At 51.9% G+C, this 23,593-nt stretch overlaps 2 protein-coding genes across 13 annotated transcripts in view; both read left to right on the forward strand.

Annotated features, from left to right (window-relative positions):
• Positions 1-23,593, forward strand: part of LOC114688528 (carcinoembryonic antigen-related cell adhesion molecule 1-like) — an 875,221-nt gene that overhangs the window by 493,964 nt on the left and 357,664 nt on the right. The window lies entirely within an intron of this gene.
• The window catches only part of Pou2f2 (POU class 2 homeobox 2), an 88,025-nt gene that overhangs the window by 33,056 nt on the left and 31,376 nt on the right, over positions 1-23,593 (forward strand). For 11 of the 12 annotated variants that reach the window (XM_037201350.1, XM_037201357.1, XM_028859980.2 and 8 more), the window contains exon 1: positions 12,945-13,049. The exons of the other annotated variant lie outside the window; for it this stretch is intronic. In XM_037201350.1, coding sequence (XP_037057245.1) covers positions 13,022-13,049 — 28 coding nt within the window. In that variant the 5' untranslated portion in view covers positions 12,945-13,021. Of the gene's footprint in view, positions 1-12,944; positions 13,050-23,593 lie in introns of those variants that run through there. 12 annotated transcript variants of the gene reach the window in all.

Raw genomic sequence — 23,593 nt, forward strand, 5'->3', positions numbered from 1 at the left:
ATATATAATTTATACATATACAAAACTTACACACACACACACACACACACACACACACACACACAGAGGCCAGTGTAGTGTCACAGATCTGTAATGCCAGAACTTGGGAGACCGATACAGGAAGATCTCAAGTTCAAGACAGTATTGGCCATATACACAGTGAGAGTCTCTCTATAAATAAATGGAGGAGAGAAGAAAAGAACAGAGGAAGTGCTTAAACAAACAAACAAAAAACCTGAGTTATAGGGGCTGGGAGATCGCTTAAAGAGTAAAAGTACTGGCTGCTTGCACCAGCCGCATGACCTGTGTTCAACTCCTGGGGCCCATATTAAAAAAAAAAAAAGTCAGATGCTTGAATGCTGAGATGGCTGAGGTAAAGGTGCTTGCCTCTAAGTTGATCCCTAGGACAACATGGTGGAGGGAGAGAAATTACTCCTGCAGATTATCCTCTGACCAGCACCCTCACACTGAGGCACACACTGAGGCTGTTTTTGTCTCCTCTGTCTCTTTCTCTTTGCTCACACACACACACATACTAAGCAAAATAGAAAGAAAAGAAAGATAGATAGATAGAAAGAAAGAAAGAAAGAAAGAAAGAAAGAAAGAAAGAAAGAAAGAAAGAAAGGCTGGATGTTGTGGCACACATCTGTAATCCCCATACTCAAGCTCACACACCAGCTAGCCTGGAATAAGAAATGTACAGAAGCAGCAAGAAAGAGTCCGCCTGAAAACAAGGTGGAAAGAAAGAACAGAGCCCTGAAATTTGCCCTCTGACTTCCAAACGTGCCACGGCATGTGAGCACCCCTCCACGCAAGATACTAAATAAATGTATTTTTAAAGCTGTGTATATTGATGGCCTTTGTAAGCCCAGCCCAGGAATCCGAGGCAACCTAGTGAGACCCTCTGTAAGAAATACAACAGAGGTGCAGAGGTGAGAAGGAACATCGGTTTGGGTTGCAGGAAAAGACAGTCAGCTTGTGTGGAGGATGTAATCAGAGATTTAGGGAGAGTGCGGGTAGTGGACCCTTGTCACAGTCTGGGTGGAGAGTAGCCTTGAGAGACATAATTTTTTCTTTTGATTTCCTTTTTTTGGGCGGGGGAGTTAAGGGTTGTTACTTTGAAACAGTGTGTCATGTAACCCAGGCTACCCCTGAACCCGCTCTGTAGGCAAGGAAAACCTGGAGGTCTACCTCCTGAGTTAGAGTCTTGAAACTGGCTTTGGTGGGCAGCCTTCCTGTCGGTACCTTGGACAGCAGCCACAGCCGCTCAGCATTGCTGAGCAGTGGGATGCTCTGTGAAACCTCAGTAAGTTTCTTTCTCGGCAGTGACATGGAAGAGTGCAGGGAAGATGGGTCATGCTCCCATACTCCTCCAAAGCAGGACTCGATCTCTCTCTACAGGAGATCCCTGTAAGTGGATCCCGGGTGACCTATAAATGCATCACTTGGGGAAAGGTGTCAAAGGTTCACAGCACCCAAAAGACCCTTGCCACGTGTGTTCTTTCCCCTAGCACGTCCCCTCCTGCTGGAATAGCAATGATCCTCACCTTTGGAGCAATCATTTCTTTGCTAGTCTTCCCTTGTATCATTTACTATGGTAACAATTTTTTTTTTTTTTGAGTTGGGCTAATCTCTAACTCCTGGGATCAAGTGATGTGCCCACCTTGGTTTCTCCAATCACTACCACAGTAAACAATTCCATTTTGGTTTTGTTTTAAATTTAATTTTTATTTTATTTTATTTTTGAGACAGGGTTTCTCTGTGTAACAGTCTTGGCTGTCCTGGAACTCACTCTGTAGACCAGGCTGTCCCTGAACTCAGAGATCCACCAGCCTCTGCCTCATGAGTGTTACTCCTGAACCTGCTATGTAGCCAAGGATAACCCAGACATGGCAAGTGCCACCATGCCCAGCTTAAATTTTTTGTTTTTGTTTTTTGGGACAGGGTATCTCTATGAAACAGTCCTGACTGTCCTGGAACTTACTCACCCAGCTTAAATTTTAATTTTTGGTTTTTAAAGACAGAGTCTCACTACATAGCCCTGGCTGGTCTGGAACTCTCTTTGTAGATAGACCAGGGTGGCCTTGAAATCACAGGGTTCCATCTGCCTCCGCCTCTCCAGTGCTGGGATTAAATTTTTTTTAAGATAAGGTCTCCTGTAGCCCAAGCTAGCCTTGGACTCACTATATAGCTGAGATGACCTTGAACTACCGATTCTCCTGCTTCTATCTCTGGAGTGATGGAGTGGTACTTGGCTCTGAAATATACTATCCTTTTCATGGCTACATAGGACTCCTAAGTGTGAATATACTACTTTGTCTTAGTCACTGTCCTGTTGGTGACATCAAGGTCGTTTCTGATGTTTCCTAAATCTCAAATTATTTTAAATTTTAGTTCGTCTTGGAGGCGGGGGTCTCACTGTGTAGCCCAGGCTGGCCTCTGCTGTAACCTCCCCCTGCCTCTACCTCCCAAGTGCTGGTGTTACAGGTGTGTGCCACCACACTGTGCCCTCCATCTCAATCCTGAATACCAGACCTGGAGGGATGGATAAGAGTTCTGATCCCAGAACCCACACGACAAGCTGGTGTGGTCTCACATGAGCTTGTAACCTCAGCATTGTAGGGAGCAGAAATGAGACTATTGCTGGATCTTGCTGGCTTCCAGTTCAGAGAGAGACCCTGGCTCAAAAGAATAAGGTGGGGGGCTGTGATAGATGGCGACATGAGACAACCTTCTCTGACCTACACACACACACACACACACACACACACACACCTTTTATGTTGTAAGCCCCATTTTGCTTAGGCATGGTGGGAACTTTTCTACTCAAGATGTTGATGTTCCTGTCAGTCCAGGTTACTGCCCCCATTTCCCGGAAGAGCCAGAAGCTCAGGGAGGGAAATTACTGGCTCCTGGGTATATAGCAAATTCATAGAGGAACCCATTTTCCAACTCTCATCTAATGACCCTCCAAACCAGTCATTGTGCCCCTCTAGCCCTGGGAGCCTCGGTTCTGTGCCGGTCCAGTGCAGGGCCCAGACTGGACATTACTGAACCAAGCCTGGCCATGTCCTCAACACGCTCACTCTCTGAGGGGCAGCCTCCCTGGACAGTGGCTTTGGCTGGTGCAAATCACACCGAATCTCTTAAGTGTTCCCTGGAGCTGTGTGAAGACTGAGGCCTTTGCTATCCTAGCTTCCCTTTCAGATAAACCCTCCAGTGTAGCCAGTGGGCCTGGAACTCGAAATCCCCCTGCTTCAGCGCTTGTTCTCTAGGTGTGCACCACCAGGCACAGCCAGGTCTGTACTATTATTTGAGTCAGAAGCCAAGTGAAGTGCTGCATGCTTTTCATCCCAGCACTTAGGAGGTAGATTTCTAAGTTAGAGGCCAGCCTGGTCTACAAAGTGAGTTCCAGGACAGCCAGGGCTATAAGTGAGACCCTGTCACAAAAAACAAGCAGAACACTGGATCAGCCAGGGCTTCTCTTCTCCAAAAAGAGAGAGAGCTGAGCTGTAGGTAGAGTCTGTGTAGCACTTACAACACATTCTGTGTGTGCGTCACAAAGCTCTTGAGGAAGTCACATGGGTCAGGGCCTCATTTTCCACCTATTTGAGGTATGGTCTCTTTGTCCTTTGCTGCTGTGCTGTGTGCTCCAGGCTAGCTCGCTGTCCAGCTTCTAGAGATTCTCCTGTCTCTCCTCTCATCTTACTGTAGGAGTGCTGGGTTGGATGGGATTCGAGTTCAGCAGCTCCGCAAGCTTGGGTAGCAAACACTTGACCCATTGAACCATCTCTGAAGCCCCCAGGTTCTTTTAAAAATGATTTATTGGCCAAGTGGTAGTGGCACACACCTTTGATCCCAGCACTCAGGAAGCAGAGGCAGGTGCATCTCTGTGAGTTCCAGGCCAGCCTGGTCTACAGAGCGAGTTCCAGGACAGCCAGGGCTACACAGAGAAACCCTGTCTCAAAAAACCAAAACTAAAGACAAACAAACAAACAAAAGGAGTTTTATTGATTTTAAATTTTGTGTGTATAGATATTTTTCCTGCATCCATGTATGGATACCCCACGTGTGCTTGCTTCTTTGAGGAGGCCAGAAGAGGTCATGAGTTACAGTTGGAACTGGAGTTACAGATGGTTGTGAGCCATTGTGTGGGTGCTGGGAATGGAACCTGGGTCCTCCACAAGAGCAGCCAGTGCTCTTAACTGCTGAGCCATCTCTCCAGCCCCGCCCCACCCCCATTCTTGAGTAGAGGGTGGGAGGGAACTCTGAGGACGAATGACTGATGAGGGTGACATGTGGCGTAAACACCTGTTTGGAGAGCCAGCCTTGGACCTCAGTCTGTGGGATGTGGGAGTGTGGAGGGGTTTACTCACCCAGCCTTGCGATTCGGCTGCCCACTATGTGCCTGGCATTGTTAATATCCCAGGAATCCCACAGTGAGCAATACAGATGATGGAACCGTTTTCAGACAGCTTGCATTTTAGATAGATAGAGGGTCGGTAAATGACTAGACAGTGATTTAATTCCAAGATGCTGTGAGGAACGAACACACACACACACACACACACACACACACACACACACACACACCAAGTCACAGAGTGTGTGACAGCAGGAGGAGGTGGCTGGCCTTGGAGATGAGTCCTGGGGACAGGACACTGGGAAGAGGGAAGCAGTTTTCAAAGGGCCACACCAGGTCAAAGGCCTACTGTGGGACTGAACTTGGCATTCTCCAGTGTGACTGGGTATGATGCCTATGTGGGAAGAAGGCAGGTCCCACAGGGCTCTAGAGGCCATGGCAAGGCGCCTGGGTTTGTCTGTGGGAACTCCAGAGAGTCCTTGGAAGACTGGAGGGAGGATGCCCATGAGCATCCTAGCCCAGGGAAAAACATTTCAGCCTTTGGACAGCTCCCTGATCCGGGAGACCCTGGGAGCGCAAGGCGTTGGTGTTTGTTTGTGGTGTGAACTCGTTGGAGCAGAGCAGGGAGGGGCTGTGGGCTGTTAGAAGTCTGGGTGCAGCAGGAGGTGCTGGGGTTCCTGGGGGTGAGAGTAGGACCTCTTCCAGGGAAGGCCCGAGGCCGGGTACCTGCTCCCTAAGAGACTTATGAGTCTGTGGGCCAAGGACTCTCCTCGGGAGAGTGCATGTGCAGGCTGGCAAGAGACACAGTATTTGGGGTTAGCGAGACTCTGGGTCTTCGCTCTGCGGTTGTTCTTAGCTTTCTCGTGACTAAAATGGGAATAATACAAAACGAAGCTCACCATTTTGTATGCTGACTCAAAAGGTTAATAAGAAGGGGTTCCTAGCATGGTTCTGCCAGTAAAATGCTTGAGGGTGTGAATTCAAGCCCCAGAACCCACTTAAAAAACACTGGGTGTGTTGTCACAACCTTGTAATCCCATCACTGGGGAGGCAGAGGCAGGAGGATTCCTGGGACTTACTGACCAGCCAGTCTAGCCTAATTGTTGAGCTCCCGGCCAGGGAGAGACCCTGTCTCAAAGGAGATATTTCTGAGGATGATGCCTGGGGTTGTCCTCTGGCTTCCACACACATGTGTGACACATGCATGCACTCCTCTGTGTGCATGTACACACACACACACACACACACACACACACACACACACACATTTTTAATAGGAAGAAAATTGGAGATAACAGTCCCTGCCTCTAATGTGGTGTCAAGGACTCATGATTCCAGATAGGTCCTGTGTGAAGAACCCTTTCAGTCTCTCTGTCTCCCTCTCTGATCCCATCTCTCTATAGCTGCTTGGATCATCTTACTTGTTCTTGATTCTTTCAAGCCACAGAGCCAGAATAGCCTGCCGTGGTGATGTATGCCCCCTGCACGCAGGTGGGAAGATAGTAAGTTCAAGGCCAGCCTGGTCTGCATAATGAGACCCTGTAAAAGAGAACTAAGTGGGTCCGGAGGGCTGAGGAGACAGCTCAGTCCGTAAAGTGCTTGCCACACAAACCATGAAGGTCTGAGTTTGATCTTCTAATGTTGACCTTGGCCTCCACATGGATATACTTTCAGGCATCCACACCCACATCCACACACATGAACAAATGAACCACCTGTGGCTCTCACTTATAATCCTAGCACTCGGAGCCAAGGCAGGGGGATTGCAACAAGTTCAAGGCTGGACTGGGATACAGAATGAGCTTAGAATGTTCTTCTATTCAGAGATGGGAAACTGAGCACAGGGTAATCACTCTCAATCATCAGGTGGTCAATGCCAGAGCAGGTACCTCATGGGGCTGTGTGTGTGTGTGTGTGTGTGTGTGTGTGTGTGTGTGTAGGTGTTTTGCCTGCATGCACACCTGTGCACCACATGTATGCCTGGTGCCCATGGAGGCCAGAAGAAGGTGTCAGATCCCATGGAACTGGAGTAACAGGTGGCTGTGAGCTGCCGTGTGGGTTTCTAGGAACTGAACCCTGGCGCTCTGGAAGAGCAGCCAGTGATCTTAACCACTGAGCCGTCCCTACAGCCCTGATGACCTTTTATGGTCTCTGAACCCCATTGCAGAGATTTGCTTCTTCCTTGAGGTGACCTGGAAGCTCTAGCAGCTTTGTGGAAATGGGGGTGGCGTCAGGGTACACCAACACGTCCTTTCCCCTCCACATCTGTCCTCTGGAGATAACCTCAGCATCTTTCCATCTCAGCCTCTTGTACCTGTGGACCCTGCCTTGAGTTCCTACACTCATTTTATCCTCATGGTCCCATCCTTCTCCCGTGTCTGGACCACTGTCCCAGCCCACCTCTCATCCATCTTGCCTCCAGTTGCCCCAAATCTCTTCCTGAGGGATCTCTTGACTCAGAGTACCTACCTACCAGAAGATTTCCATCAATTCAAGTGTAGGGGTGCACGCCTGTAATCTTAGCGCTCAGGAGGCTGAGTGGGAGAACCAAAAGTTCAAGGCCAGCCTGGGCTACATGGTCAGATCCTGTCTCAAAGTAAGGGGTAGGGGAGGAGTAGAGCGGAGTGGGAGGAGGGGGAGAGGCAGAAGCTGCCCCTGCTCTCACCCCCTGCTATCTCCCGCAGGGTTGAGATCTCTGTGGGCTCCAATTTTCATGGGCTTAGCGCTCTCCTTCATCATCTCCGATGGTGGAAAGATAGTTCTGGGTACCCAGGGTTCAATCTTGACTCCACCACCTCCTCAGCTTGCATCATCAGCAAAATCGTCTCCAGGAATACTGCCTCTTTTCTGCCTTCCTGCTCTCACCTGGTCCCGCCTCGTCATACCAGCTGCCCCTCACAGTATCTTTTAGTGTAGCCCTCCCCAGCAGCCCCAAGTGCGCATTAAAATGCTCACAGAGGGGCCGGAGAGATGGCTCAGAGGTTACGAGCACGGGCTGCTTTTGCACAGGACCCAAGTGCAATTCCCAACACCCACATGAAAGCTCACAGCTGTCGGTAACTCCAGTTCCTGGAGATCCAATGCCCTCTTCTGGCCTCTGTGGGCACCAGGCATTCACGCGGTACACAGACACACATTTTAAAAAGGCTTAAAAAGGTTTAGAGGGACTGAGAGGTAAGTCGTTGGTCAAGTGGCCTCAGTGCAGGTTTAAGGACCTGGGTTTGATCCCCAGCATTGATGTCAACACTTGAGTGCTGGGGAGGTGGAGACAGAACATGCCTGAGGCTGGCTGGACAGCCAGTCTAGCCAAATTGTCACCCAGGTACTAGTGAGAGACCTTGTCTTAAAAATAAGGGTAAGTAGCCCCTGACGAATATGCACCCCTGCACATGCTTGTTTGCATATGAACTTGAACACACTCACACACACACACACACACACACACACACACACACACACACACACACAGTTCACAGAATCATGCCACTTCCCACTTAGAGCCCTTTCTACTGTGCCTGGATTAAAATGTAAGCTTGTTTCTTTTTCATCCTTTTACAGGGCTTCTATGTACTGAGCAAGCGCTCTGCCTCTGAGCCATGTCCCAGGTATTCATGGGATTCTACCACTGAGCTATATCCCGAGCCTCTAAAGCTAATATGGCCTGCAAGGCCTGAGTGGTCCAAACCTGTTCTGTCTACAGCATCACCCCAGCCCAGCCTCTTCCCTGCCCACAGTACTCTGATTGTACCAACCTCTCCATTCTTCACTGCCTGGGGGCCATCACCTCCTCTGTTCCCACTGCCTGGAATGTCCTTCACAAGCTTTGTCTTCTGAATTCTGTTCTCAAATTGCCATGTGGATGTATCCTCATCAGGGCTGGTTTCTACTGTGTACCCTCCTCCATTTTATTTCAGGTGTTCTGTCTTTTTTGTGTGTTTTGTTTTTCTGGTTTTATTTTGAGACAAGCTCTCTCCATGATGTAGTTACAGCTGTCCCGGAACTTGCTCTGTAGACCAGGCTGGCCTTGAACTCACCAGAGATCTGCCTGCCTCTGCCTCCCAAGTGCACATGATTAAAGGCACATGCCACCATGTGCAGCCTTAAATTCTTTTTAGGTTTTATTATTATTTTCTGTGGATGTGTGTCTGTTGTGCAGGTGTGTGCAGGTGCCCATGGGAGCCAGAGGAGCTGGATCCCCTGGAGTTGTGAGCCACCTGATGTGGGCACTGGGAATTGAACCCAGATCCTCTGGAAGAGCACTGGATGCTCTTAACCACTGAGCTACCCCTCCAGCCCTTTTAAAAATAATTTTGAGACAAGGTCTCACTCTATAGCCCAGACTGGCTTGGAATTTGAAGTCCTCCTGTCTCAGCCTCCAAGTGTTGGAGCTATAGCCATGCACCACCATGTCTGGGAGGAAATGTTTGCTTGGAAACATTTGGCTGTGGGAGCTCACGAGGTCAGATGGAACCTAAGTGTTTTGCCAAATATCAAGAAACAGACAATGAGCTGGCAGTGGTGGCGCACACCGTTAGTCCCAGCATTCAAGAGCAAAGGCAAGCAGGTCTCTGTGAATTCAAGACCAACCAGGGCTACAGAGTGAAACCCTGCTCCCCCCACAGGGGTGGGGACCACAGATTCAGGGCTGTGGACTGTAGGGGAGGGATCCCCGTTTTATCAAGAAGGCAGAGGGCTTATCTTCCTGTTGGCTGTTAGATGACTGGAAGGATTTCAAATTCTAACAAAGAAGCTCACAGTAGAGAGAGAATGCCGAATCCTAGTCTCTGAAACCCAAGGGCTCTAGGAAGCCCACAGTACAGAGAGCAAGCCACAGGCAAACGGGTTTGAATCCTCATGCTGCCAGTCACATTCTGTATGACTCGGGGCAGCTGATGTTACCTTTCTGAGCCCTAATTCCTTAGTAAAATGAGACAACAAACTCACATCCTCAGATGGTTGGGATAACATGTAAGCTAAACACAAAACAGGCAGAAATGTGGATACTGATACTGCCGCCGCCGCCGCCGCCGCCGCCGAAGACTCCTAAGTCAGTAGATAGTCATCTTTAAAGAAGTTGTCTGATTTTTGTTGTTGTTTCTTGTTTTTTGAGACAGTGTCTTGTGTAGCCCAGGCTAGCCTTGAACTTACTATGTAGACTTTGAACTTGTGATCTTTCTTCCTCCACCTCCCAAGTGCTAGCATTACAGGCATGTACCACCACATCAACATTTTGCAAGATTTGGGGGACTGAACCCAGGGCTTTGTAACATGCTAAGAAAACTCTATCTGAACCCCATGCCTAGCCCTGGAACCTGATGACTTGGGGACATTGGAGAAGCAGTAATGAGGGAACCTCACACCCAAGAGATGGAGAAGTGTATAAAAGAGAAATGTATATTTAAGGGGCTGGGAGATGGCCCGAGGGTTAAGAGCAGTTAACCTTGCAGAGGACCAGCATTCGGTTCCCAGCACCCACATGGCAGCTCACAACCATCTGGAACTCCAGTTCCAGGGGATCCAACGCCCTCTTCTAATCTCCGTGGTCTCCAGGCACACACAAGGTGCATAGACAAACATGTAGACAAAACACTCATACACATAAGCTAAAGTGAATCTTTTTTTTAAAAAAAAAAACCCAGAAGAGCTCAGTTGGGCCCAGAAGCCAGGTGAGTGGGCAAGAGGTGGGCACTTGGCGCTTCCGAGCAGTCCAGAGCTATGGTTGAGTGTGGCCGAAAAGTATCTGGGGTAGCGAGACTAGCTACATATTCCTGTATATGTGAGTTTGTTTGCCACCCCTAACAATCTGTTTTCATATTTGTTTAGGACCCTAAATCAGTTGTCCCTAATGCCCCAAAGGCTGCCCCTCGACCTGGGCTCTGGCGAAGACCAGCGGGCCGAGGATTGCTACTGATGACTCTTAGGCCCGAGTTCATGCTCTCTTCTGTCTCAACTACCAGTTCCATGGCCTGTGCCTCCATCTCTACATCTTCCACCAGGCTAGGGGTTTGAGGGGCCTCTCTGAGCACTTTCGTGCCTCAGCCCTACAGATGAGAGAGCATCACCTGTGGGGAGAGACCCTCCGAGTCACCGTGAGGACCAAGGCTAGGTGAAAAGATTGCTAAGGGCAGCGGGAGTCCAGAGAGAGACCAGAGGACTGAGCCATGGAGAGGGTCCCCAGGGGTGGCCAGGAGGAAGAGGCCATGGCAGGAGGCCATGAGGGGTGAAGAATCTCACTCTACTGTCCCCGGTGGGCTGGCAGCTCCCCCCTACGGCTCCCTGGCGGCCCCCCGGGGGACCTCGCTCTAATAATGTATTTGATCGACTCGCCGGCCGCGTACAAGCGATTATTGTCTTGTCGGGAGTCAAACGTATCGATCCGGCGAGAAATATGAGCGGAGCAATGGGGCCCGCGTGTCAGTTACCGGCCCCGCTGGCCCTGGGGAGCCCCCTGCGTCTCCTTTAATTACCGCTCAGCCTTGAGCCCAGTCTGCCCTACCCTGTACCGCCTCCCTGCAGGCTCCCTGCACCTCAAGTGGCCCCCCCTGCTCCCCAGTGCCTGTTCCCTACCTGCCTTACTCATGGAGGCGCCAGCCTCTTCTATGGCAGGGAGGCCACTCCCCACGCCATTCCAGTCTGCCAGCACCCCCCTGTGTCATGTGCCCCAAACTCTGCCCCTTTGTTCCTCACGCCTTCCTTATAGGCCCAGAGGCTCAGACTCAGCGTTCAGCATGGAAGGTGATGGGGGTGGGATTTGGGGGGGGGGGCATCTAGGCCTTCCCACCCTGGCCTCAACTGCAGACCCAGGAATGTCTCACTGGAAATGGGTGGCCTTTCTTTTCCTTGCTCACCATCTGGGGCCCAGTCTATGGTTCTGATGTGCATGCTGTTGAATTGGTAAAAGGTGGACTGTGGGGGAGAGGTACCAGCTGGGTTTTAGCCCTCCAAAATGCCCTAAGCACCTCCACCACTCTTGATTTCCAACCCCTCCAAACATTGATCTGAAATGAAAATGGAGCTTGCTGGGCAAATTAGACTTCAAGACAAGAATCCAGTACCCTACTGCCACCTGACTTCTGCTGGGAAGACCCTCGTGTCTAGAAATTCCGCAGCTGTGTGGTCTGCAGATGTCCTCTGAAATGGCCTTTCCGATAATGGGACGTTGTCGAGTGTAGATGCCTAGAAACTGTTTCCTCTGTGTGCAGCCTAAGAACTGAGTTCATCCCCATCAGGCCCTCCTGCTGGGTCTTGGGGTGTCCAGATGCACCGGGCTAGGGACAGAGGGCACTCAGGTAGCTCTTTGTATCCTCCATGGCTCTGCACATGGGAGTGGGGCCCGGCCAGGGCTGTCCATACGTGTAGATGTGCCCTGTGGGTCTGTGTGAAGTAGCAGGAGTGTGTGTAGTGGAGGGACCTTGCTCTGGAAAGAGGGTTGGTGTTGGAGCCCTGCGGAGATTGTGTGTGTGTGTGTGTGTGTGTGTGTGTGTGTGTGTGTGTGTGTGTGTAGAAGGGTGAATCCAGGCGTCTGTGTGTGCACGTGTGGCTTGGGGGAACCCTCCAATTTGGGGTGTAGAGTGTCCTGACTGGCCCTAATAGAGAGAGTAGTTCGGGAGATGCCAGGGCAGCTCAGCCACCTCGGACCCCAGGAGCTGAGAGGAAGAAGGGGGCAGTTGGCTCGGGCGAGCCTTTGTCTGCGCCACTGTGCGCCGGAGTCCTGCGCCTTTGTGTGACCCTCGCAGGTGTGCGCGCGGGGGCGGGGGAGGATGCGGGCTGGGAGGAAGCGGAGGGCGGGGCTCCCTCCTCCGCAGCCGGCCCCGCCCTCCAGTCCATTGGCTGGACGCTGCCGCCCTCTGGCGGGCTTCAAGAAAACTGCAGGGCTGAGAGCAGAGCGGCGGGAAGGGCCCCACAGGAAACCTCCGGACTCACGCTCGGCTCCACTGCCCAGGGTGCACGCATTGAGCCTCTGACAGACTTCTAACTGTCCCTGACTACGGCTCCGACCCTTCACCCTCACTGCCACTGCCCATGGACACTATTTCTTCCTAGTGGTGGACCAGGATGTCTTACCTGTGGCACAGGTTGCAGGCCCTGGCTGGTCCACAGAATCCTAGTTTTTTGACTTTGTTGCTTCTTGGTCCTGGGTCCCTGAGAAAGCCATTGTTCACTTCTCTGATCCTGCCTTTTCGTTTGTGAAACGAAGCACAAGATACTGGCCCGTGACGTGACACCTGTTAGGTGGGTGGGGTGCAGGGACAGGGACTGAGAGAGCCCTCCCCGAATAAACCCCAAATTGTGCTTGCCGTTGTTATTGTGTGGACTCACCGCTCTCAGCCCCACACTCCCTGTTCCAGATGTGCTCACCCCATGCTGGCTGTGGGACAGGAGGACTGTATAGACACCTCCTGGTGTGGCCCCCGCAACACTCAGTTCTTCCAGTCCCCTCGCTTTCCACCCCACTAACCCCCCATCCTCAAATACACTCATGATTTGGGGTCGACTGGGCCGCTGGGGTAGGTCTGTGGGCCAGGGTATTTTCCCTTCCGAAGGGGGCGGACCGACCCTGTGGTTTCCTCCTGGGGTAACTTCCGGCAGGGAGGGCTGGTCCCCAGAGAGGGCGGGCGAGATGACACAGTTGTTCCCCAGCCCTGGCTGGCGGGCAGTATGGTTCACTCCAGCATGGGGGCTCCAGGTAAGAGATGAATGCCTTCTCATGGGTGGGGAGGACAGACAGCGCATTTGGGGACGTTCTGCTGACCACTACTGCAGACCCTCCTCCCTGCGCCTCCTCTTCAGCTGCCCTCCTGGTTTCGGGTCCTGTGCTTCGGGAACGCCCCTTTCTTCCCTCCTCAGCTCCCCTTTGCGCTGTTTTGCATTAGGCACTGGGAGCCTCCAGTCTGTCCCCCACTGAGGGCACTGAAGACGGGAGGGAGTCATACAATGTCGGTAGCTGGACTTCATGTGGGAAACCGGTGGGCTGGGCAACTTGGAGGAAGCTGCAGCAGGATTGGAAGGCCAAGCCGTGGCATTTGGGTGGTGCCATTCTCCTCCGAGCTGGTGTGTCCAAGTGTGCATATGTGTGCATGTGGAGGTGGTATTCTGAGTCCTGCATTTATCACTCTTGGGTAGCTTGTGTATAAATAGGCCAGTGTTGGGGGCTGCTGTGTATGGCATTCCATGTATGGGCCTTAGCAACGATTTCTTGCCTCACTTTATTCACCTCAGTGGTCCTTTCCTCAAGAAAGTCTTCCCTGGTCTCCCCACTACAAAATGGCACTAATCACGTCTCTGTGTCGCCTCATCCCGCGTTGACTTTCTCCATGGCGCGTGCATTCTGTGTTTGCAAATCACTACATGCTTGCCGGGGTGAACACTACACAGGCACCGTTGGCTACTCATTTCGCAGAAGGTGGACGTCTCCGTCCAGACTGAGCACGCCTCAGCGGTGTGCTGGGAACGGTGGGTGAGATGAGTGACGCCTAGCACGGTGCCGGGACGTGGCAGGGACTCACTGTTTCATGTTTGCCTTTCTTGTGACTGTGAAGTTACTGCTGGCTGTGTGTCAAGTTCCTGGGTGACCACAGGCGTGAGTCTCAGCTTGGTCTGTGTCCCTCCTGTATGTGGGGGCACCGCTGGGCCCCTCAACCACCTCTGCCTACGGGGCAGTTCTGTGTCGGGTGCTGCAGTGGAGTTAGGCATCTTCAGATCTGCTCTGCTGGAGCTCCAGGGTCTGTGGGAAGGACAGTCCTGTGGTGGTCAGGGCTGGGGTGGGGAGAAGGCAGGGACGGTAGAGCCCAGAAGATTTCCAGTTCAGCTATCGTGGTGGCAGGGAGGGCTTCCTGGAGGAGTTGTCTGAGCTACTATATAAATGATGGAGGTGAAAAGTAGGAAGATGACAGATTGACTTGTATTCATTCGCCAAGGTGACTGTGTGGGTGTGTACATGTATACCTGTGTACATACGAGGTCCAGACTGTCTACACGTGTATTGTGACTGCCTTACTACCATCTGGTCCTTGTTTGAGGTCAAGCGAGAACTTGTAGGTACTGGACAAAACGTCAGACCCCTTACTGGGGATTTCTCAAGAGTGGAAAAAAAAAAAGTGCTACCCAGGAGCTGTTATGGGTTTTCACCGTGTAACATTGACGAGAATCAATACATTGTGAGGACGTGATTAATACGTTGTGTGGCCTTGGGCGGATCACTCGCCACCTGGTCTCAGGCTCTCCGTCTGTGAAGTGTCTCAGGGGTCTGCTTGGTTATCTCTCAGAGCGATCTGACTCTGGACATGAGTGTATGCATATCAGCTGTGTCTGTGCCTTTGAATTTGTGAGTGTGAGGTGTCTGTGTGCCACTCTGGATATGCATAAACACACTTGCGCGTACGTGTATCTGGATGGGCTTTTTGTACACCAGCCTGCGGCATCATGTCTAAGTGTGTCTTTCTGTAGGTCTTGTGGGTGTGTGTGTGTGTGCATGATATGTGTGTGTGCACATGCAGATGTGAGTGTGGGCAACTCTGTGTGGAGGTCAGAGGTCAACCTCAGATGTCAGTCCTTGCCTGCTACCTTCTTTACCACAGGCTAGCTGGTTAGCCTAGGCTACTCCTAGGTCGTTTGTTTTGTTTTTTAACCGCTCCTCTCGCCGTCAAAGAGCTGGGACTGCAAAACATGCATTGCTGCACCCGACTCTTTGAAAATGAGGTTCTAGGGACTTGAACTCAGATCATCAGGTTTGCATGGCAGCTGTTCTACCCACTGGGCCGTTTCCCCAGTTCTTCTGTCTACAGAGCTTCAGGAAGGGCTGCTTTGGGATCTCAGGATGTGATAGACAGCACCGGGTCCTGCAACCTATGCCATGTAAGGTGTCATGGGCCACCACTAGAAACAAACAACAAACAAACAAACAAAAACAAAAACAGGGCCTGGGCCGTGGCAGATGGAGGCTTGTGGCTTGCTTTGGATCATATTGACCCTAGTCCACCAGGGCCCTTTCATGCATGTGTTCATTCATTCATTCCAAACTGAGGCTGTGAAGGGTGGTGCCCTTGAGGTGCACTTCTCTCTGGGATCTGTACACACCCATGTTGGAGTGGAGAGGTCCTCGTGGGGGGGGGGGCTGCTGCGGTGTGCGCTGCTGCTGCTGCTGCTGCGGTGTGCGCTGCTGCTGCTGCTGCTGCTGTGGTGTGAGCTGCTGCTGCTGCTGCTGCTGCTGTGGTGTGAGCTGCTGCAGTGGTGTGCGCTGCTGCTGCTGCTGCTGCGGTGTGCTCCACTCCTCTTGTTGTGTCTGCTACCCGAATCTCCATCCCTCCTGACGGCACAGAAGTGTTCAGTCCCCGGAGGTTACCTGGGACAGCTGTAGGGGTGGGAGGCCCGAGGTGTCACTCCTGGGGAGGCGGGGGCTAGGCCAGCTGGGCCCACAGAGGTTCCCGGCAGCGCCCAACCCTGCCCATGGGGGCTCCCGGGCCATAGACATGGTGAAGGCTGTGGAGACAGAGGACCCAGGGGACAGGCCAAGTGGGGCCGGGAGGGTGAGGGGCAGCCCTCGGGCTCTCTATATTTAGCCCCATTTTCGGTAACTACTAACGAGAAGCTAGCCTAAGTCTGCTAAAAACTGGCTGGGGGAAACGCAGAGGAGAAGTGAAAGTCGGGAGGGAGGGCCGGGGCGGGCAGCAGGGACCTAGGGTCCCAGGCCTGGGCCACTTGTGTGTGTGTGTGGGGCGGGTGAGGGTGAACTCAGAGCTTGGACAGCCTGGGGGTGGGTCTGGCCTGAGGGTGGCGGAATTTAAGGGACAGGGCAGCTCCGAGACAGCCTGGTACTTTTCCCTGCCAGTTCCTGCAAAAAGTCACACATGACCTGGGATGACAGGGAGGGCAGCCATAAATAGCTGCAAAACTTTTCCATGTGATTGAGACTTCAGGAGGTGCCAGGGATCTGGAGCACATTGAAATCGCCTGGGGGGATTTTTAAAAGTCTCAGTGCCAGGACTGAGGTTCTGGGTTCTACCCTAACAACATGCACACGCACACGCACACACGTATATATTTAAGAAAAAAAAATCTGGAAGCTCAGGCCACCCTCCGTACTTCTGAAACCGATGTCTGGGAGGTGACGGCAGCGGCGATTCTGCAGAGCAAGGGCAGTGATTAGGATGTCCCTGCCTGGACTGTGGCCGAGGCAGAGCCTCCAGTGGCGGGCGCTCCTGATCCCCGACCCTGGGCATCATTTGACTTATGGTGAAAACGGAGCTCTAGCCATGTGTTGGTTCATGCCTGTTTCTCAGCACTCAACAGGTTGATAAAAGAGGAATGTCGAAGTCAAAGCCAGCCTGGTCTACATAGTGAGTTCTAGGACAGCTAGGGCAACATAGTGAGACCCTGTCTCAACCCCCACATCTGCCCACCACCACCCCAAAAACATCCCCCAAACAAGCAAGACCTACAGCAGTGCGCAGCACAAAAACAAGCCGGGACCGGTGGCACAGGCTGTAATCCAAGCTACCTAGGAGGCTGAGGCAAGAGGATTGTAAGTTCAAGGCCAGCCTGGACAAATTATTGAGACCCTGTCTGGAAATAAAAAGTGAAAATCAGGGCCAGGCATGTAGCTTAGTTGGCAGGGTGCTGCCTAGCGTGGGTTTGAGCCCCAACACCACATGAACTGGGCATTGGTGCATGCTCAGCACTCAGAGCAGAGGCAGGGGAACCTAGAGTCCAAGGTCATCCTTTGAATAGAGTGAGTTTTGAAGCCAGTCTTTGCTACGTGAGACCCCGTCTCCAAAAGGGAGGAGATGTGGCTGTAGCTCAGCGGTAAAGCACCTGCCTGGCATAGCTGAGGACTTCAGTTGAGTCGGTCCACCCATCAGTGGAACCCTGTTTACCCTCGGTGGAAATAACTCGGCCCTTTCTTGCTTGGTGTGGAGTGCTGGGCCATGGTATGAAAGTTTAGAAAGAATAAGGTGAACGGAATGGTGACGTTTTCCCTCAGACTACGTTCCATCCCTAGCTGCCATCCCCTCAAAGGGCAGGGTCACTTCCTTAGGTGGACAGGGTGTGATGGGGAGCACAGTGGGGGAGCCAATAGGAGAGACACTGTCCATGCGGAGGGCCAGGGAGGGCTGCACAGATAACATGACCCTGGCCAGAGCCTCAGAGAAGCCGGAGTTGCTGGGAGAGGAGGGAGGGGTCCCAGTAGGGGGGAGCAGAGGGGAAGGCCTGGAGGTTGGAGCTCAGGACCTGGGGTCACCATCGGCTATAATGACCCCAAGATGGAACCAGACCTGCTTTGGGGGTATTCCCAGGCTGATGAGAGAGACATGTGGGACCCAGAAGGCCACAGCCTCTGGATGGTGATGGGAGATGATGGCACAGAGAACAGAGAAAGACCCCTATCTCCCATCAGGACCGTCAGGATGGTGCCTTCATAGAGGACACCCGATGCTGGATCCTGAGGCGTGAATGTGGAGGGCAGGTGGGCAGAGTGGGAGACATTGTTCCAGGCAGAGGGATGGGTGTGCATCGAAGCCTCAAGGAAGGACTATAGAGAGGTGGGACAGGGACCAGGGAGAAAGAGCAAGTCTGTGGGGAGAGGACCCACAGCAGACAGTCGGGACATGCTCTGGGCTGGTGATAGTCATAGCAGATGGCCTGGTCTATGAGAGAGGGACCTGGACAAGACACCACAGTCCTGGGACTCAGGTGCAGCCCAAGGGAAGGAGCCATGGGGTGCTTGGATTGCTATAAGAAAGTGTCACAGAGCAGTTGGCTGAAGGATACTGATCTGTTCTCCTGTCATTCTGGAGGCTAGAGATCCGAGATGGGATTTTGGCCGGGAGCCGGATCCATCCAAGGCCTGTGTCTGTGGCTTGCAGGTGACTGTATTCTCTCCTAATGGCCCTGCATTGCCTTCCCTCTGTGTCTCTCTGTCCCCTCTCCCCCTTTGAAACTCCCAGGAATCCTCCTGCCGTAGCTGTCTTGGTGCTGAGGTTACAGGCCATATTCCTGCTCTTAGAAACGACAGCCATCAGCTTAGATAATGTTTTACCTTATGTATTTCATGTAAGACCCTACTTTTCAAATCAGCTGTGGTGTATACCTGAAATCTAAGAACCGGAGGAGATCATTCAGGAGGATTGTGAGTTTGAGGCTGTCTGGGACTCCCCAGTGAGCTCCTGTCTTTTTTAAAAAAAAGTCTTTTTTAGCTTGGTTTTTTAACTTGGTTGTAGCTCAGTGGATAGAGTGCCTGCCTGGCATGTATGAAGCCCTGGGTTCGATCCTCAGCCCCTCATAAAGTGTGTTGGTGCAGATAATCCCAGGGCTCGGTAGATGGTGGAAGCAGAGGGAATCGGGAGTTGAAAATCATCCCTGCCTACATATTAAGTTCAAAGTTAGCCTGGGCTACATGGCACCCTGACTCAAGGGGAAAGAAAAATTAGGGCCAGCAAGATGGCTCAGAGGCAAGCCTGATGACCCGGGTTCAATCTCTGGAGTTCACATGGGGGGAGGAGAGAACCAACCCCTGCAAGTTGTCCTCTGACCTCCACTCACCTGACATGCACATATGTGTACTTGTACGTGAATAAAATTAAATATTTTGAAATGAAAAATGGTTTTTAAAAAGATTTTGTCTTAGCCGGTGGTGGTGGCGGTGGCGGCGGCGGCGGCGGCAGCGCGTGCCTTTAATCCCAGCACTCGGGAGGCAGAGGCAGGCAGATCTTTGTGAGTTCGAGGCCAGCCTGGTCTCCAAAGTGAGTTCTAGGAAAGGCGCAAAGCTGAACAGAGAAACCCTGTCTCGAAAAACCAAAAACCAAACCCCCCCTCCCAAACAAAGATTTTGTCTTGCCAGGCGGTGATAGTGCACACCTTTAATCCCAGTATTCGGGAGGCAGAAGCAGGTAGATCTCTGTGAGTTCGAGGACAGGATAGCCAGGGCTACACAGAGGAACTCTGTGTCCAAAAAAAAAAAAAACCAAAAACAAAAACAAAAAAACCAAAAAGATCACATTTCCAAATACAGTTACATTCAGAGAAGATCAGGCATGAAGCTTTGGTGGGGGGTTGCCTCATAGCAGAGGGCAGGGGTGTGTGTGGAACTTCTGGAGTGGTGAGGTCCGAGGCTACCCCATCTATGGGCCATAGAGGCATTTGGCAGGTGGGAGTCACAGAACCCACCAACTGTGGCCTGTTAGGCAGGTTCCTTAAGCAGGGAGAGGTGTTCTCTGTGTTGAACAGTGAGGAACTGGATGAATGGTGGGGTAAGAAGAGAAGTCAAGGGAGGTGGCCATACCCTGGAAGCCAGGCTAGGGGACCTGGATATTTCTTGAGGAGAAGGAGCTAGATGGAAGGCTGCTGAGTCAGGCATCGTGTTTCAAGGATGCCACCAGTGGTAGATTCTGGATCCAGGGAGGGTTAGTTAGATGCTGCCTGGAGAAGGGCTGAGTCTGGGTGAGTTATGACCAGCATTAGTCATTGCCTAACTTCTGCTTCATCTCTTGGCATCTTACTGGCAGCCATTCAATGTCTGAGCACACGGCCTGGGTTCCTAGAGGGTTCTGAGCACCTATGCCCCTCCCCATCCCTCCCCATCCCTCCCCAGCCCCTTCCAGCCCTCCCCTGTCCTCCCCAGCCCTCCCCAGCCCTTTCCAGCCCTCCCCTGTCCTCCCCAGCCCTCCCCAGCCCCTTCCAGCCCTCCCCAGCCCTCCCCAACCCTCCCCAGCCCTCCCCTGTCCTCCCCAACCCTCTCCTGCCCTCCTCAGCCCTTCCCTCCCCTCCCCAGTCCTCCTCTGGCTTCCCCAGCACCCCTGCCCTCTTCAGCCCTCCCTAGCCCTCCCCTGCCCTCTTCAGCCCTCCCTAGCCCTCTTCAATCCTCCCCTGCCTTCCCCTGCCCAGCCCTCCCCAGCCCTCCCCAGCCCTCCCCTGCCCTCCCCAGCCCTCCCTAGCCTATGCCTTCATAGAAACACACAGCGGCTTGTATTTAGCTTCTGTTGTGTGTGTGCATTTGTGTTTGCCAGTGCATGGGGTGACCACACATACATGTATGTGCCTCTGTGTATGAGGCCAGAGGTCAAGCTTGAGTGTTAGTCCTCAGGAGTGAGTCCTCCTTACTTTTCACTGTGTGTGTGTGTGTGTGTGTGTGTGTGTGTGTGTGTGTACACATAAACCATACATGCATGTGGAACTCAGAGGATAAATTGTGGGAGTCAGTTCTCTCCTTCTCCCATGCGGGTTCCAGGACTGAACTCAGGCTTCGTGGCAAGAACGTTTATCCTGAACCATCTCGCCAGCTCTTCAACTGACAGAGTCTCCCACTGGGACCTGGGCTTGTGGGTTAGGCTGGGCCGGCTGACCAGCTAACCCTAGGGTTCCTCCTGTCCTGTTCCCTTCCCACGGTGCTGGAATTAAAAGCGTACCCAGCTTTTTCCGTGGGTACTGAGGGCTGAACTCGGCCTTTGTGCTCCCATAGCAAGTGTTTTACTGACCCAGTTGTCTCTCTGGTCACTTATTTTTTTGGAGGTGGCAATGATCACACCAAGGGCCATGCACACAAAAGGCAGGCGCCGTCCCACTGACAGGCCAGCCCAGGCTCTATCCTTTCTGTGCTTGGTTGAAATATGGCGTCCAAGCCAGGCATGGTGTGGTTTACCCCTGCCATCCCAACACTCCAGAAGCTGAGGCAGGAGGATTGCTGTGAGCTTGAGACCAGCCTGGGCTAGAAAACTCTTGCTTCAAAACAAACAAACAAGGGAGGGACTGAGGGTGTGTCTCGGTTGGCAGAGAGCTTTTCTAGCATGCAGAGTCCCGGGTTCCATTCTCGCACCATGTAAGCAGAGTGTGGTGATGCACAGTGCACTCTCAATCCTTCAGAGCTGGAAGCAGGAGGATCAAGATCATCATTAGCTACATAGAGCGAGCGTTTAAGGCCAGTCTGGGCTATGTGAGGTCCTGTCTCGAAACAAAACAAAACAAGACAAACTGGGCATGGTGGGGGCCCACGCCTTTAATCCTAGCACTCGGGAGGCAGAGGCAGGTGGATCTCTGTGAGTTCAAGGACAGCCTGATCTGCAGAGGGAATTCAAGGACAGCCAGGGCTGTTACACAGAGAAACCCTGTTTAAAAAAAAAAACAAACAAACAAACAAAAAAACAGAGCGTAGGTAAGTGATCAGAATTTAAGTGACAAGCATGGTGAGCTCTGACATATGAAGACCCTGCTGCCTCCCTCACATCTTTCCTGACAAATGCTCCTCACAGATGCTCACCCACCTGTGTGACTTTGACAGCCTGAGCTCCTAGGACAGTGGTTCTCAACCTGTGGGTCTAGACCCCTGTGGGGAGTCGAATGACCCCTTGGGAGGAGTCACATACCAGACATCCTGCATATCAGATAGCTACATAGTGATTCACAACAGCAGCGAAATTACAATATGAAGTGACAACAAAATAATTTTATGGCTGGGGGTCAGCACAACATGGGGAACTGTGTTAAAGGGCCGCAGCATTAGGAAGGCTGAGGACCACTGCCCTAGAAGGCCTAAGCAGTTTGTTTTATGTTTTTGTGACTTTTTTTTGTTGTTGTTTTGCTTTTGGTTTTTTGTTTTTTGAGACAGAGTTTCTCTGTGTAACAGCTCTGGCTGTCCTGGAACTCACTCTGTAGAACAGGCTGGTCTTTGAACTCACAGAGATCCGCCTTCCTCTGCCTCTGGGGTGCTGGGATTAAAGGCATGCGCCACCACTGCCCAGCTTGTTCTTGTGAGTTTTTTTTTTTTTAATTACTTATTATTACTGGAGCACGTGCCAAGGTGTGTGTGTGTGGAGGTCAGAGGACAACTCTCAGGAGTCAGTTTTCCCCTTTCACAGTGGGTTCCGGGTATTGAACTCAGGTCGTCAGGCTGCCGTGGCAAGTCCTTTTTGTACGCTGGGCCATCACATCAGCTCCAGGTTTTGTTTGTTTTGAGATAGGATCTCTTGTAGCCCAGGCTAGTTGCAAACTTACTGTATAGCTAAAGGTGACCTTGAGTTCCTAATCCTCCTGCCTCGACCTCTCAAACCCTGGGGTTACCAACCTTTGTCACCACGACCAGACTGGTTTGCTGGGTTTTCAGCTCCGGGTATTAGATTCAGAGCTGTATGTTTGCGCCTGTGTTTGGCGCCTCTCACTCAGCCTGCAAGACTTGGTGGTGTGTCTGAAGCAGGACTTTGTTCCTTTTCACTGGTGTAGTGTATTTCATTGTATGGACATACCACATTTTGGTTATCTGGTCCACTGATAGGCTCTTCAGTTTTCTCCAATTTGGAGCTACATTTCAAAGTCTGAACATTGGGGCCTGGGCTTTTGATGACAAGTTACTCTTTTTCCTTTGTGTGTATGTTTGTGTGTTTTTTGCTGGGAATGGATCCCAGGGCCCTGTGCATGCTAGGTGATCGCTCTACCACTGAGACACATGGTCAGAGCCTCCTCTGCTCACCAGGTACCTAGGAGTGGAGGTACTGGGTCACAGGAGCAGCCATCTCCTCAGCTTTCCCTGGAGTGCTCGTATTATTTACGCTCACACCGGTAACACATGCACAATGCCCAACTCAGCTTTTTTTTTTCTTTAATAGTTACATATATGGGAGGGGGTCATCAGTATGTGCACATGTTGGAAAACTTTAGATCCCCTGGAATTGGAGTTACAGGCAATTGTGAGCTATCAGATGTGGGTGCTGGGAACTGAACTCCAGTCCTCTGTAAGGACAGTACTTGCTCTCAGCCTCCAAGCCATTGCCTGCCCCTCAGCCTAGCTTTGAATTAGGACTCTCAAGCATGCATGGGTTTGTAATCCTCAATTACAAAATTCCTAGAATCTTACTGTTTTTTTCTTTGTGCAGAGTTACTCTCCACACTTCAGCCTGCCCTCTGTGACCATGTGAGGTGTGGAGCACACTGGAGTTGGGTGCCTTATTTGATAGGGATTTTGTGATTTTGGTGGGGCTTTTGGGTAGTTATGGAGGGGTGTCGTGAGTTAGGTCTGAGACTATTGAGAGTCACGGTCATACGAAGGACTTGGAGTATGGGCTGAATATCTGAGTAAGGGTTGAGGCTCAGGGAACTGAGAAGGGGTGGGGCTGACACCCAGCTCTTGATGTGGCCCAGACTCAGGAGGGTAGGAGTCAGGACCCTGATGAGTACAGGCTTTGAACTGTTGAAGATGAGGCCTGAGGACTGTTAGCCCAGAGGGATCCAGATTAGAAGCAGAGCCCC

Source organism: Peromyscus leucopus, chromosome 1 (genome assembly GCF_004664715.2).
Source record: "Peromyscus leucopus breed LL Stock chromosome 1, UCI_PerLeu_2.1, whole genome shotgun sequence".
NCBI classification, from domain to species: Eukaryota; Metazoa; Chordata; class Mammalia; order Rodentia; family Cricetidae; genus Peromyscus; species Peromyscus leucopus.